This window comes from Cryptomeria japonica, chromosome 4, assembly GCF_030272615.1.
Source record: "Cryptomeria japonica chromosome 4, Sugi_1.0, whole genome shotgun sequence".
Lineage (NCBI taxonomy): Eukaryota > Viridiplantae > Streptophyta > Pinopsida > Cupressales > Cupressaceae > Cryptomeria > Cryptomeria japonica.
The window spans coordinates 406,083,408-406,097,691 of record NC_081408.1 but is presented as its reverse complement, the minus strand read 5'-3'; the positions used below and the strand labels follow the sequence as shown (position 1 = coordinate 406,097,691).

The 14,284-nt window shown below is 37.2% G+C and overlaps 1 protein-coding gene across 1 annotated transcript in view; it reads left to right on the top strand.

Moving 5' to 3' along the window:
- The window catches only part of LOC131074696 (peptidyl-prolyl cis-trans isomerase PASTICCINO1), a 252,308-nt gene that overhangs the window by 56,891 nt on the left and 181,133 nt on the right, over nt 1-14,284 (top strand). Inside the window, exon 5 of the mRNA XM_058011384.2 lies at nt 4,168-4,290. Within this exon, the coding sequence (XP_057867367.2) occupies nt 4,168-4,290 (123 nt within the window). The remainder of the gene's footprint in view (nt 1-4,167; nt 4,291-14,284) is intronic.

The following is a 14,284-nucleotide window of genomic DNA, read 5'->3' as shown; positions in this document are numbered from 1 at the left end:
ATTCAGAGTTAGATACTAATTCAGAATAGTCATTTATAGGTATTTTATAGTTTGGTCAATATTTACTTTGGAGTAAAGATGAGAGCACGTTTTAGGCTATTAGGTGCCTTGTTAACATTTTTGCTTTCTTCAGATGAACAGAGTTAGTAAATTAGGTTATAAGGAATTTTGGGTTCCAGATCTTCTCAGAGCTCTTTTCCCTTGATTACACTCGTAAGTGATCCAAACTGAAATCAGATCTGTGATGTCCCCATCTAAATTCTAAAACAAAATCAGACTTCATTGTCAACTTGAGAAAGCTCCTTGTATTATCTTTATAGATGATACAATACACGGATAAGCTACTACAAAACAGGGATGGGCAGTGATAAGTTTAATAATGCAGCGAATAATAGTAATATCATAGAGAATGATTAGTTAAGACAGCAAATTGATTCAAAGGAAATGAGATTAATGGTGATTAAGAAACAAAGCAGCATTCAAAATATATTGAAAGAAAACATGGTTGTTGACTTTATGATGATTTGCAACATATGTAATCTAGATTGCAATGTATGCTGGCAAGAAGAAAAGACAGAAGCAATGCTAGGTGAATACTCCATCATGCAGCTATTGTGAAAGACTCGTGATAATCAAGAAGTCTATATGGTGCACAGTAAAGCAAATACAAAAGAAGCAGAAGCGATCTTTATTAAAAATAATGATGTAATAAAGCAGTGGCTAAGTTTAATATGTAGTGATTAATAGTCAAAGATATCAATAAATATATTTAAGGAGCATCGACTATAATATCTGTGCAAGCAGCGGATGGTATGAAGAATGGAGACTTTATTTTTAAGCATGGTGATCTATTTCTAAGAATGATGACTTTGTTATGAAGACTTGCGAATAAGTATTGAGGCAGCGTTTAAATATTGGAGAGTACAACATTGTTTATATTAATTATAAACAACAAGATAAAACAAGCAGTGATTAACGAAAGTAGTTAAGGTGGCATGCTTAACATAATTGACCAATTACATAAGGCAGCGAACTGTTCATTAAGAACAAACAATCATAATACTTATTATGTCAAGCGATGAATCAACTAAGGACCAAGAGGTGTGAGTACCATGAAGATGTCCAACGTTGAATAATGCGATAAAGAGTTGCAACCACATTCATAGCCCTTCATGACTTATTAAAGTGAGATTGAAACATCATTTCAAATCATCGAATCATTCTTATTTACTTCTTTTTATTTATATTTGGGTCTCTCTCTTGGAGCAGTTGCCTTATTGGCACAAAATCAGGGGCATAGATTTAAGGCTATCAATCAGGAACAACACCATACATTGCAGACTTCTAAGGCCAAATCAGAAACAGCAATTACTTTATCGCTATAAGTGATATTGAAGATCTTTGCATAATAAAGTCTAGATCAGAAACAGCAAGTTATATCATTGCTATAAGAAATAGAAAACAGACTTAAGAAGCATATTTCATATTGCCATATCAGGAACGGCTATAAGCAATACTGAAAAGACTTATAGCATATCTCACATCGATATATCAGAAACAGTGACAAGCATTTGGAAGGAGACTTATAGCACGATTCACATTGGTATATAAGAAATAGCAGAGTTAACTCCATAAGTGCAGATCAGAATTTAGCAAGAGATCATCATTGCATAATCCCCATAGTCTATATCAGAGATAGCAACGATTATCCACCTTATTGCAGATCTGAATTCTTGATTAACATACAGTGATTAAGATTAACAAAAGATATTCATTTACAAGTGGTATATCATATAGTGATCAAGATCATCATATTATAAGTGGTATTGATTGTATATCCTAAGGATAAACTTTTATAAGCAGATCATAATATATCATTTTTATACTAAGTGGTATCAATTATCGTCAATATATGTTTTATAATGGATTTTTAGAGTCTGATTGGAAAGAAGTCTCTTGCAATTGGGTTTTTATAGAAAGAAGTCTCTTGCAATTGATTTTGTGAGTTGATAGTCCCTAATTCCTAAGAATTTACATAAGGGGACATTACAGTATGCCCTCATAATCTTTTCTTTCATTTTTGATCTTGAGGTGACATATATTCTATCTTTGTAGAGAATGAGCTCCTCCACCACTTTGTACTTATCATTTTGTTTTGCCTCTTCTTATTAGTGTTGTGAGATGATACCATGTGGTAGTGGGACTTGAAAGCCATGAGTTAGCCGATGCCAACTAATCCAAATAAAATGGGTTTAAGTGGGGTTTGCAATGTACTGTCCCTATTTTTACACCATGTTGTTTTGTGAGCATTGGTCAGTTTCTACGGTTTCTCGTAAGTTTCTAGGTGAGTTGGGAGAACTCCAATTTTCTTGGAGCTCTGTTTAGGTTTTCTCATGGTATCCTGTGGTGGTTTGGAGCTCAGTTGTATACAGGTTTTCAATAATGCTTTTTGTAGCATTTTTGACCTTCTATGTTTCTTCACAGTTCTTGAAGGACATTGCAAATTTTAGTAAATGCCCGTTTTGGCATCCAACATCATTCTTCAGCATCAGTTTCTTCTTGGTGTGATCAATTTCAGTTTCCGGTGCCTTAGCAGTGCTTTCCACAATGTGGTCAGGGTTATTTTAATTATCACACTAAAGTAATAATGTTGATGTTATGTTATTCACTTTAGTGTTTTAATTCTAATAAAGTGACGTTATGCCCCCTCAAGTGGACACGTAGGGGAAAAGGGGACTTGAACATAAGTAAATTTTATATTTTAAATGGCCTTTAGAGGGAAAGGAATTATTTGGAATTTTAAATTGCTCTTTTTTTTCTCCAACTTTATATAAGGAGGATTTGGGTTCTTATTTGGATTATTCGGAGAAGTGCACATAAGAGGGTGTTGTTGGGATGAACAAAGAAGTTCTTCCAAGGTTTGATTGAGGATGAACATTTTCATTAAAGATCAATAGTTTTGGTGGTGAAAGATCCTCTATATCTAGTAGAGTGATTCCACACAAGAATCACCTTGGTTTTTCACAAGTCACAGTTCAAGGCTTCAAAGTAAATGAAGATTTTCGTGGTATTTTGATTGTAGATGTTTTGGTGATTGTTTTGCAAAGATTTTATGGAGAAATGACATTGCATTTGTGTTGTGTTTGCTAGTCATTCAAAGCTGAAGGATTTCCATGTGCCCTAGCAGGGCTGTACCAACTTTATATGCATCGGGAAGTGTGGTTACAAGATTCGCAGCGCTGAAAATTGTTGCAAGTGATTTGTTGGTGCTGGGTGACATGTTTGTGTCGAATTTCCAAGTGATTTGCAGCTACCATAATTTATTAGAAGGATCAAATAGCTACAACAGGCTGTAGAGGAGCAATTTCAGCATGGTGTGAGGGTTTTAGATGTCTAGCGCTGGGTTTGCAGGTTTATTTCCTTTATTAAAGGCGTTGCCTTGACCTTGTGGGCATTTTCTGGAGGTTTTCATGATGATCAGATGATATAATTATTAATATGAAGTTGGGATTTATTGAAGGTGCTGCCCTGTTGTTTTCAATGACCTACAACAGTGTGTTTGACTGAAAATTATTTCAGACTTTGGTTTGGTTTATTCCCTGTGGTTGAAGGCTTTTTGGAAGTGCTGATCAAATAGTTTGGTGGAGACTTGAAGTTTGGTGGGTTTTATGAGGGTTAAATAACTGGCCGATCATTTAATTCAATGCCAATACTTGCTGGGTACGACGGAGGGCCCTCAGAGACCTGATATCTTTCTTTATACACCAATTTGAAGGTGCACAGTGGTGTTGGATGATTTGTGAGCAATATGGTGACCTCTTGGTGGTATCTTATGCATTCTGGCGTTGTTTTGCAGGGGTAAACTTAGTTTTTTTGGACCTTTTACAGTCTGATTTAGAACTGCAGGACATTATCCCATTGACCTTGACAGTGCTGGCTTTGGAAGGAATGCTTAATAGGTCTATTGCTTCAGCTGGGAGGCTTGTGTGTTTGTGCTTTTTTGAATATAAATTAAAAATTTTAGCAATGGAGAAATAAAATATTTTTCTATACACAATTGAAATATGTTATAATTTTTTTACACAGTATCAAATATTCAACAGAGTTAGTTTTAGCACAATAAATTTTCTTGAACAGATCTATATAGATGTTTGTTTCTGTTGGCAGTTAAGAATAAAGTCAGAGCTGCACTATGGGGATGAGAATTGTCCAGTTGAAGTTCCTGAAAACTATCCAGTGAGTGAAGAGCTTCTTTTTGAGATTGAACTACTAGACTTCTTTAAGGTCAAGGTATGTATCTAAAATTTTCTGCTGCATTGTGTTTGCTAATTTTTCTCTGTATTGATGATGTGATGCCTCATTATTGCCGACTTTCCATGAAGAGAGGAACATACTACTATGAAAGTCTTCATTGTAAATTCAGATAATAGTTTTTTGCAAATATATGTTAATATCTCTCTGTTCCCTAGACTTGAAAATTACATTTAGTGAGCAACTGCATATCTGTATTTGAACACTGCACTGTTGAGAAGTACACATTACAGAAAGAAAGAAGAAATAAATTCAAATTATGTTATTATCCATGAGTGACTGAACTAGGTCAGCTGGACTTAGAAGTACAACCAATGATAATTTCATGTGACACTCAAAAATAGTTCCAACACTGAAAGAGATGAAGGGAAAAAGTTACAATATAAGAGCACAAAAAAGGATTAAAAAAAACTGGGATAATTGATGCAATGCAATCCTAAGAAGTAGAGGTGGTTGAGAAAGTGGTTAACTTGGAATGATTACTGAACCATCTTGATAGAGAGAGTTTGGAACATTGTAAAGTTATAGACATTCTGGATAAGCTTAACTCCTAAAGTTGGTGTCAAGTGTGTTCCTTGTGGTTGGTTTCAAAGCTAACAATGGCTCACATGTGACTTTACTCCTACAATAAGCCTATGGCACATGCAATTGATCTTTATGATTCCAAGTCACTTTACCTCTATTTAAGAAAAATAAATATGTTCCTAGGGCATAATGGGTGTTACAGTCTGGAAAAATCTTTTGATTAATCATGAAGTTGTCCCTCATAGAGACCAGATGAATCATGAAACACTCATCTTCTAAGGCAGAACTCAATTGCATGAACTTGACATCATCCAATCATTTTCTAATCATTTATGACATATTCACTTGCACTTGTTTTAAGCATATTTGGTAGGATGTTCCCACAAATTCAAGTCAAGTCAAATTGGGTTAAAACTGCAATTCTTTCTAGACTGAACTCTAAGAAAAATTAAAACTGCAAGTCAAGTCAAATTAGGTTAAAACTGCAACTTGACCTTTATGCTTCCAAGTTGCTTTACCTGTATATAAGAAAAATGAATATGTTCCTAGGGCATAATGGGTGTAACAGCATGGAAAATCTTTTGATTAATCATGAAGTTGACCCTCATAGAGACCAGATGAATCATGAAACACTCATCTTTCAATTCAGAACACAATTGCATGAACTTGACGTCATCCAATAATTTTTTAATCATTTATGACAGTCAGTTGTGCTTGTTATAACCATATTTGGTAGGATGGTACCACAAATTCAAGTTGAGTCAAATCGAGTTAGAACTGCAATTCTCTCTTGACTGAACTCTAAGAAAATATCTTAATTTTTTTTTGTCTCACCATTACTAGGTCCAATGGAATGCATTAGCTGTTTTTGAATTATGTTAATTACTCTTTATGGGTCAATTAATGACCCAGTTTCACCAATACATTGAAATTCTAAGCTCTTATGACAGAAATTGAGGAGAAGAGGACAGAAATACCAGTTCATCAGCCGTGTCGATCATATTTGACCTTGGGTTTGACATCGTAGCTGGCTCAGTTTTAGTGTTTGAATGCATACTAATCTTTTTGACTATTTTCCGAGTTCTTTAATAGTGTTGATCACCTCCATTAGACTTACAGCAGAAGAGTTTAACGAGAGATTTCATCTATAACTGGCATAAATGGATGATTAATAAAACTTGTGAATACTTGACAGGTGAATGACTGGATACCTCATGATTTCTTGTGATCGTTCAGTGACTAGAATGAAATCCATGAATGCCCAGGATAGATAGGTGGTTGGGTACAACCTAAACATGCCTATATGTTTTGGATGATTAGAGTAAAACCAATGAGGGCCTATAGTAGCTAGTTGTTTTGGTAAAAGCAATGAGTTCCTAATTGATTCTGTACAAACCATGAGTGCTCATTATAGTTAGACAATTGGAGTAAAAACCATGAAGGCCAAAATAGCTATGGACTATAAAAGCTTAAGAAATGTATGAGAAAATCAGCAAAATCAAATTAAATTACAATGAAATGGAATGATTGGGTGGATGAAATAGCATAATAAATACTATATAAACCTAATGTACTGAATATACCAAATTTTTTTCACTTCCCCTAATTCAGTTGATAGAAACTAGGACAAATCATTTGCGTACATGCTGGTTAGAAGTTACAGATTTTAGGTATGATATTGTGTGTTTCTGGTTTGATGTGTAATGCATACAAATATAAAGATTTCCACTAATTGTTCATGAGAAACAGCAATGCAAGTAAATAAACTGAAACTGAGCCTTTTCATTCAATGATATAGCTGGTAATAACAGTTTATATTCATCATGTATGGTTGTCACAAAGAATAGGACACAGAAATTAAAGTTTTGACATTACAACAATTCCTATTTCACTATTTATTGAAAATCTGAACCTGGTCAATATTGCAGATCATCTACAGCATGGATAGAAGCTGCCTTAAAGATTTCCCCCCAGTCGGCCTATTAGATGCTGGACAGTTGGCCTACTTAGAAGACTAAAACCTGTGACTTGGAGATTTTATCTATACTCGGCAACATAGATAGGAATGTCCTTGTATCTGCCACTCAATATTATTTCTGTCATCTCAGAATTGGTACCAGTCGCTCAGAATAATGAAGTCGACCCTAGACTGGATGAATAACTCATGCCAGCATTAGTATCTTATTTGCTACATCAGATGAGGCGGACATGTCATAGTATGACGTCTCAATCTTGTTGGAAAATCCCACACCAACAGTCTTATTCAAACACCTAGGAGATATTTCCATATAAATCGCCCAACAAAGAGTATGATGGGAAGTACGCCAAGATGAGAGGATGGGGACAAAATTCAATAAAATAATCAGTAATATAATTGCCCAGCAAATATCACCTTGCTGTCCCATTAATCTCCAATAATTATATCGCCTAGCTTGGAATAATTGGCCATAATAATATTTCATTTAATTGTCAAATGCCCATATTTGCCTTTCAACTTTATTTCTGAAAATTTAGCTTAGAGAGCGACTCTGAAATTTGTCTTCAAAGAAGACTTTACAAATTTCACCAAAAGGCAACCTGCAGAAATTATTTTTTGAATTTCCAAATCTTCACAAATTGCTGAAATAAGCTCAAGTGTGAATTCTGAAATGAATCCACTGAATAGGCTGAATGCTTTTTCGTCCAAACAACCGAAACACCCTAGGGTTTTTGTCCCAGGGCACGCTGAACCTGGAAAGACAAGCTCTTCAAGAAACTTTGAAGCATAACAAGTCAAGAATGGATGCCAAATGACTTGCCAACATCTCCTTTTAAAGGTCTAGCTGAATGTTCTAGAATAGTCTAATTCAACCTCCGTAAAGCTTCTAGAAGAATACTATATTTAATAAAGTGACTTTACAATATTTATTTATGTTTTATTTAAGCCACTTCAATTAAATCAATAAAAAATAAAGTTATTTTTAAGATTTATTTTAATGTGACAACTTTATAAATAATTAATTTAATTTTATTCCCTTATTATCTCTCATCATAGCCTATGGGAATAAAAATAGGCCAGATGACCCTGCTGGATGATCACTCGGAAAAATGGGACGTTGCAGATTGCAATGGAACAAAGTACCCATAAATAAATGAAACATATTAAAAATGTATAAAGAAGAAAATACATGCACAAATGTTAGATGGAAAGGAATGGAATATACTTAGTTCTCATGTAGAAAAATGCCACAGCTGATTCACTTGCTCCAATTGCCTATTGAAAGAGCAAGTCCACTTAGGAAGGAGAGTGAGGGCACCATCTTGAAGGGTGAAGTGTGGGTTTCTCATGAGGGGTATGAACCTGCTGTAAGGACACCCCCGGTTTGCTAACCAGATATTTGTATCTTTTTCCCACTGGCACTTTGTCAAACAATTTTGCATGAACATCATTTGTAGGTTTCTGTTTATCTCTGTCGAACATTACTTATACAAGCTTGTATAAATAATTTTTGTCTAGTAACGCAATAATTTTTGTCTAGTAACGCACATAAGCATTCTTCTCTAAGGGAAAAGCATGAAATTTAGCAAGAATTGTTGAGCTATGATCGTTACCTTTTTTGCCATTAGTATCCCTAATGGTTTAACTTGGTGTTGATTTGCTCCTACCAATTGGAAGGTTGGTAGCCAAAGAGTTGGTTTCCCAAGGCATTTGCATGTGTCTTCTGGGAGAACATTTACATCTGATCCTCTATCTACAATTGTATTTGTCAAAGTTTTCCCAATGATTGTTCCCCATGTTTTACTGTCAATGACATTGGGTCAATAACTTGCTTCCCACATGGTTGTGGTTCTATTATCATGTCTGGACAAGAAGTACATTCTTGTTTCTGATTTTGGTCATCACCTATTGTGTTGGTGGTTGCCACTCTCAATTGTGGCATACTCCATAGGAGGTCTATCATTCCTATAGGTATAGTTGTTTGCAACACTTGGCATACTGTGTAGGAGGTTTGTTATTTTCCTTAGAATCCAACCATGTGGAGGTAATTTGTTATTTCAGTTGAACTCCTTTGTTCCTTTGCCATGACTTGCTCCACTTCTACTTTGCTTCTTGAATTTTTTCTTTCTTTGTATGAGGGTCTAGGTAAATAGCCTTCTTCGTTTGTGCTTGGGTGATGGCTAGCATTACCTCATCTTCTACATCTATCAAGTTGATGCTGCCTTTCTGCTTTGGACATTCTGTGTCTTCATGATCACTTGGTCCACACCACTTGCACAACATTCTACCCTTTCTCTAGTCATTTTGACATTCTCTAGCGAATTGTCCCCATTGATTGCACTTGCAGCATTGAATCATAGGTTTTCCTTTGGCATCGTATTGAGTTCTACTCGTTGTGCCGCTATTGTTAAACCATTGTTGTTCCCTCTCCTATTATAGTATCCACCATGGGATGCATTCTTCTTGTTGTGCTGGGGCTTTGGTGGTGTATTTGGTGGGGTTGATTGTTTCCCTTGTGCAAAGAGCACTTGTGTGCTTCTTGTTTAGGTTAAATAGGCTTTCCTTAATAGAATGCCCCATGACTTGGCAGATGCCACAAAATAACTTCTTTGGACATTTTGTTTTAATATGCCCTTCCATTTTATGTTTGATGCATCACCATCTTTTATTTTCTTTTGTAACTTCCTTTTCTGCTTTCAATTCCTTCATCATTCTCATCATATCTCTTCTCAAGGCTTGGACAATCTTTGATTCGTTATCACTACTATCGTCTATCCTGTCATCTTTTGTTTTTCGCTTCCCTTGAGAAGATGTTTTATCTTCACTCTCTATGTCCATATCAAATTATATGCATTGGCTTAAAAGGACTGTGGTACAACTTTCATTTTCTTTCGTAGGGAAGGAATCAACCCTTTAATGAACCATCTTTTCATTAGTTCGTTGTAGGTTGGTTTTCTAGTTCCAGTAGTAGTTCTTTGAGTCTACAATTATAGGCTCTTACATTTTCATGTTTACCTTGTTTTATACTGTAGATTTCAATTTCGTTATCATTTGAAAGCAATTTAAATTCCTCCTCGAATGCTTTTTTCAATGCGTCCCATAAGGCTATGGAGCTGTGGAGTTTGCCTCAAGTTCTATGAATCAGTCAAATGCTTGCCCCCAAGGTTGCTAGAAATGCTCTTAACAATAGTCCTATCATTCCTATCATCTTGGCCGCTTGCAATCCATATCATTTCACATGTTTTGCAATGTCATAGCGGATCCTTCATTCCATTCCCTGTGAACTTCAAAAGTTTCTGCCTCTCAATATTTGGAATTGCTGGGGGAGTCACCATCCTTCTTTGCTGATGCACCCTTTGTGACTAGAACTTGGGTAGAGAGTTTTGATTTATAGGTTTCGTTGTGTCTCTTGCACTCTCAACCACATAGGAATCCTCTACTCGTCCTTTTTTCAATGTTCCTCACACTTGGGTTGCCTTAGAGATTTTTTCTATGCTCATTGCATCTGGGGGTTTTAGGCTCAGGCCATCCGATTCTTGGATCTTTTGAAATTAATAGTTCTTCAATACAGCATATATTATTTTCATATGTTTTTGTTAGTTCATCTATAGGTTCTCCTTTTGCCTCCTCTTCATTCGATGTTGGTACAGATGATTTTTGTGCTTGGTTGGCGAGAGCTTTGTACACTTCATTGGGGAGTGGTAGATGCCTTGCTATTTCCTTCCACTCTCCTTTCGTGCATTCTTCAGTCATGAAGGGTTTTCTCTCATCATGACTATGACTTCAGCTGACACTTTGGCTTTTTCTCATCGGTGGGCTTGGGTTTTATTTCAAAAATCCTTCAGTGTCTTTGACAATTCCCTCTAATCTTCTCTGTCATTCCCTTTGTTCTTTTATTTGTAGGGACCTTCTAACTTTTTTCTCTACTAATTCATGACTGCTTGTAATATCTGAATAATGCTTCTGGATCTGATTGTGTAGGAATTTTTGCATCCAGAAGCATTATTCAGATAGACTAATGGATTGTGGAAATCTGATGACATTGCTTGTAATATTTTTCTTGTCTTTATTAGGATGTAAGGGCATTAATTCCCAAGAGTGCATCATCGACTGGAATCATGTTCCTCTTCTTCTCTTCGGTTCCTTTCCTCATATCATTCTAGTATCTGTTGTCTACATTGTTCTTGTTTGTTCTTTCCGTGGAGGTCTTGTAGGATAATGGAGTGGTGTGCAATGAATCTTGGTAATTGATGAAAAAGATGATCATTTTCCTCATTGATGTGTAAGTTGTTCCATATTATGTCCCGAGGGACTTCACTCTGGACGGCTTCCCTTCAAATGTGCTCTTTGATGGAAATGTCCCATAAGTTCAGTATATCTTGTGTGAACTTGTCTTCCCTTTCTTCATTTGCTTGTACAAGTTTTTCCATGGGCTGTCCCATTATATGGCCATTTTCCCGTCCTTGCTTTATATTTTAGTAGGATTCTTAGAGGCAATCACGCCAAATGTTTAGTGCCTAGTTCTGCTTGAATGATTATTGTAGAATAAACAATATAATCAACAGAAAAATAATAAAGGAATTACAACAACTATTACACAAGGATTTGTCGATTTACTTCGTTCATGTGATATTACAAAATTAGTTTAAAAACTTTCACATGTTCCATCCCCTGATCATGTTTACAATGAAATTATATACAAGGAGGCTAATGGTTGTTGAGGACTACCAACTGTCAACAACTGCTGATTGCTCTACAACGGAGAACTAACTTTGCCAACTAATAATAAAACTAATATAATTATTTGCTGATTACAAACATATGTACATATATTCAAAATATAAACAAATAATCACAATAACTAGGATACCAGTTCATAGGGGAAAAGTCTTGGGTCCGGGGTCTCATGTAGGATATCAGCCATAGCTTGTGGGTCCAGCCCTGCTGAGGAGGATGATGTTATTTTTGATGACCCATATGATATTTGATCAGTGATGGCTGATTGTTGACACTTGACAAAATTAGTTTTGAATTTTAATATATATCATGGCAATTGATTGACTAATATTTGACTATTAATATAGTGATGTATTTTGCTATGTTATGTGACTATTAGTATAGTGTGTATTTTGAAGTTAATTACTACTACAAATATATTTTCCATATGTTTTTGTATATATATTTTATTTTTATATGTTTTTATATGGATGAACCCAAAATGAACCCAACCCCCAAATTTTTTTTGCCTGAATCCACGAACTGAACTGTTTAGTCCTTAATGTGAGGTTGGTAAACTCATGGATAAACAAGGATTTCCCACACGTACCAACTATTCAAGTAATAGAACATTCATATATCAAAGCATAAGTAACAATAACAAACAACTATACCAGAAGAATGATATCTTTATTGAATTCTCAAGAATATGCCAGTACAATACCATCCTTGCCGAGGTTCCATCTGAATCATATATAGACTCGACAGTTGGCCAAGTTGCCAACCGTCACTAACTACCAACTACCCCACGGACACCTCTCGGGGACATAAACATAAACATAAACATAAACATAAACATAAACATAAACATAAACACCCATCCCAACTACAAACTAACATGTGTTATTGACCCCTAACATCAGCCCCCCCCAAAAAGTAGTCGTCTTCCAAACGACTAAGACAATAGGAGCTGGAATACAAAACAAAAGACTAGGACTGAGAAGGGGGAGGAGGCGTCCTTGTAGTGGTCAAAGAAGAAGATTGTTGCCCTGTGTGGAGTCTGAGGGTCTTCTTTGCCATCAACTGCCGTTCCCGTGCCTTCTTCACCATGTGTGCGACTTCCAGATTGTTCTAGGACGTTTTATATTGGGCATCCAAGTCTGTATACCAATCAATTGCTATTCCTCGCAGAGTGGCTAGAAATGCCTTCAACCAGTAATCCTGGTCGTCCTGGCCATTTGCCTCCCAAATGGTCACGCATGTCTTACATTGTCGTACGGGATCCTCCAACCCGTCGCCCATGAATTTTGGAAGCCTTTGTTTTTCCGGGTTGTGTGCCATTTTTTTTGTCTGGAGGGTTTTATGTAGCGCTTGGAAGTTACTATATGCCCGGAAGGTATTATGTGTCTGGAAGGTACCCTACGCTCTTGACCTGGTTGGACCTCTGTCCGCAGGGCTTTGGTCACCCTCGCTCCTATAGTCCCTCCTTCCCGGGGTTTCTGGATCTGACCCTCCTATTTTGGTTTCCTTTGTCAAGGACAAATTCCTGATGTCGGATAATGTTGCTTCAAAAATATTGGCGACCTCTTCGTGCAGGTCCCTTACCGCCTCCTCTCCTTGTTCAGAATGCTCTGACGGGTTGCTTTGCGACTCGGCTCTAGAGTCTTCTTCATTCAACGTCGAGTGTGGGGCCTGGTCGACGAGATCTTCCTCCGCTACATTTGGAAGTGGCAGGTTCCTGGTGACCTCCGCCAACTCCTTCCACGTACACGGCCTTTGTCTCTCTCGACTACGACTCTGACTCACACTCCGACTTCTGCCATGTTTCTCAGGGCTCTTCGAGTCAGCAACCTCCCTTAGCCGTCGTCTCCGCTCGCCCTGTTCTTTTATACGGAGAGATCTCCGTACAGTTCCCTCGTCTATTCCTTCGGTGGCAATGGTACGTTTGTCTTTGTTTGGCTGTAGGAGCATTAAGCGCTAGAGGTATGACGTCGGCTTGTCTCCCTCTCCTCTTCCTCCCTACGGTTCCGCTCTTCGTACCTTTGGAGTACTTGTTGCCGACGGAGTTCCTGTGCAGTTTCCTCCCTTCGGTCTTGAAGTGCAATCAGATTTCTGGCGAGTAACCTTGGAATACTTCCGAGTAAGTCAAAGACTGGAGTGCTGACGGTGAGTTCACCACATATCGTGCCTTCAGAGACTGCTCTCTCCTGAGCCTCCCTCTACGTGTACTGTGTGACCGACACGTCCCACGACTCTACCAAGTCTGCCGTCAACTGATCAGCTCGTGCCTCTTCCGCGGTACTTTCTTCGTGTGTGTCGCTGTCCACGACAATTAATTGCTGGTTGAATGGCCGGCCCATTAATTCCTTCCGCCTGCCACCATAGTTATCTCCAGGTTCGTTCAGGCAACGACGCCAAAATGTTTTGTCCTTAATGTGAGGTTGGTAAACTCACGAATAAACAAGGATTTCCCACACGTACCAACTATTCAAGTAACAGAACATTCATATATCAAAGCATAAGTAACAATAACAAACAGCTATACCAAAAGAATGATATCTTTATTGAATTCTCAAGAATATGCCAGTACAATACCATCCTTGCCGAGGTTCCATCCGAATCATATATAGACTCCACGGTTGGCCAAGTTGCCAACTGTCACTAACTACCAACTACCCCATGGGAACCTCTCGGCGAAACATAAACATAAACATAAACACTTCTGGATGTGCAGACGAGTTTGCGCGCCACTTC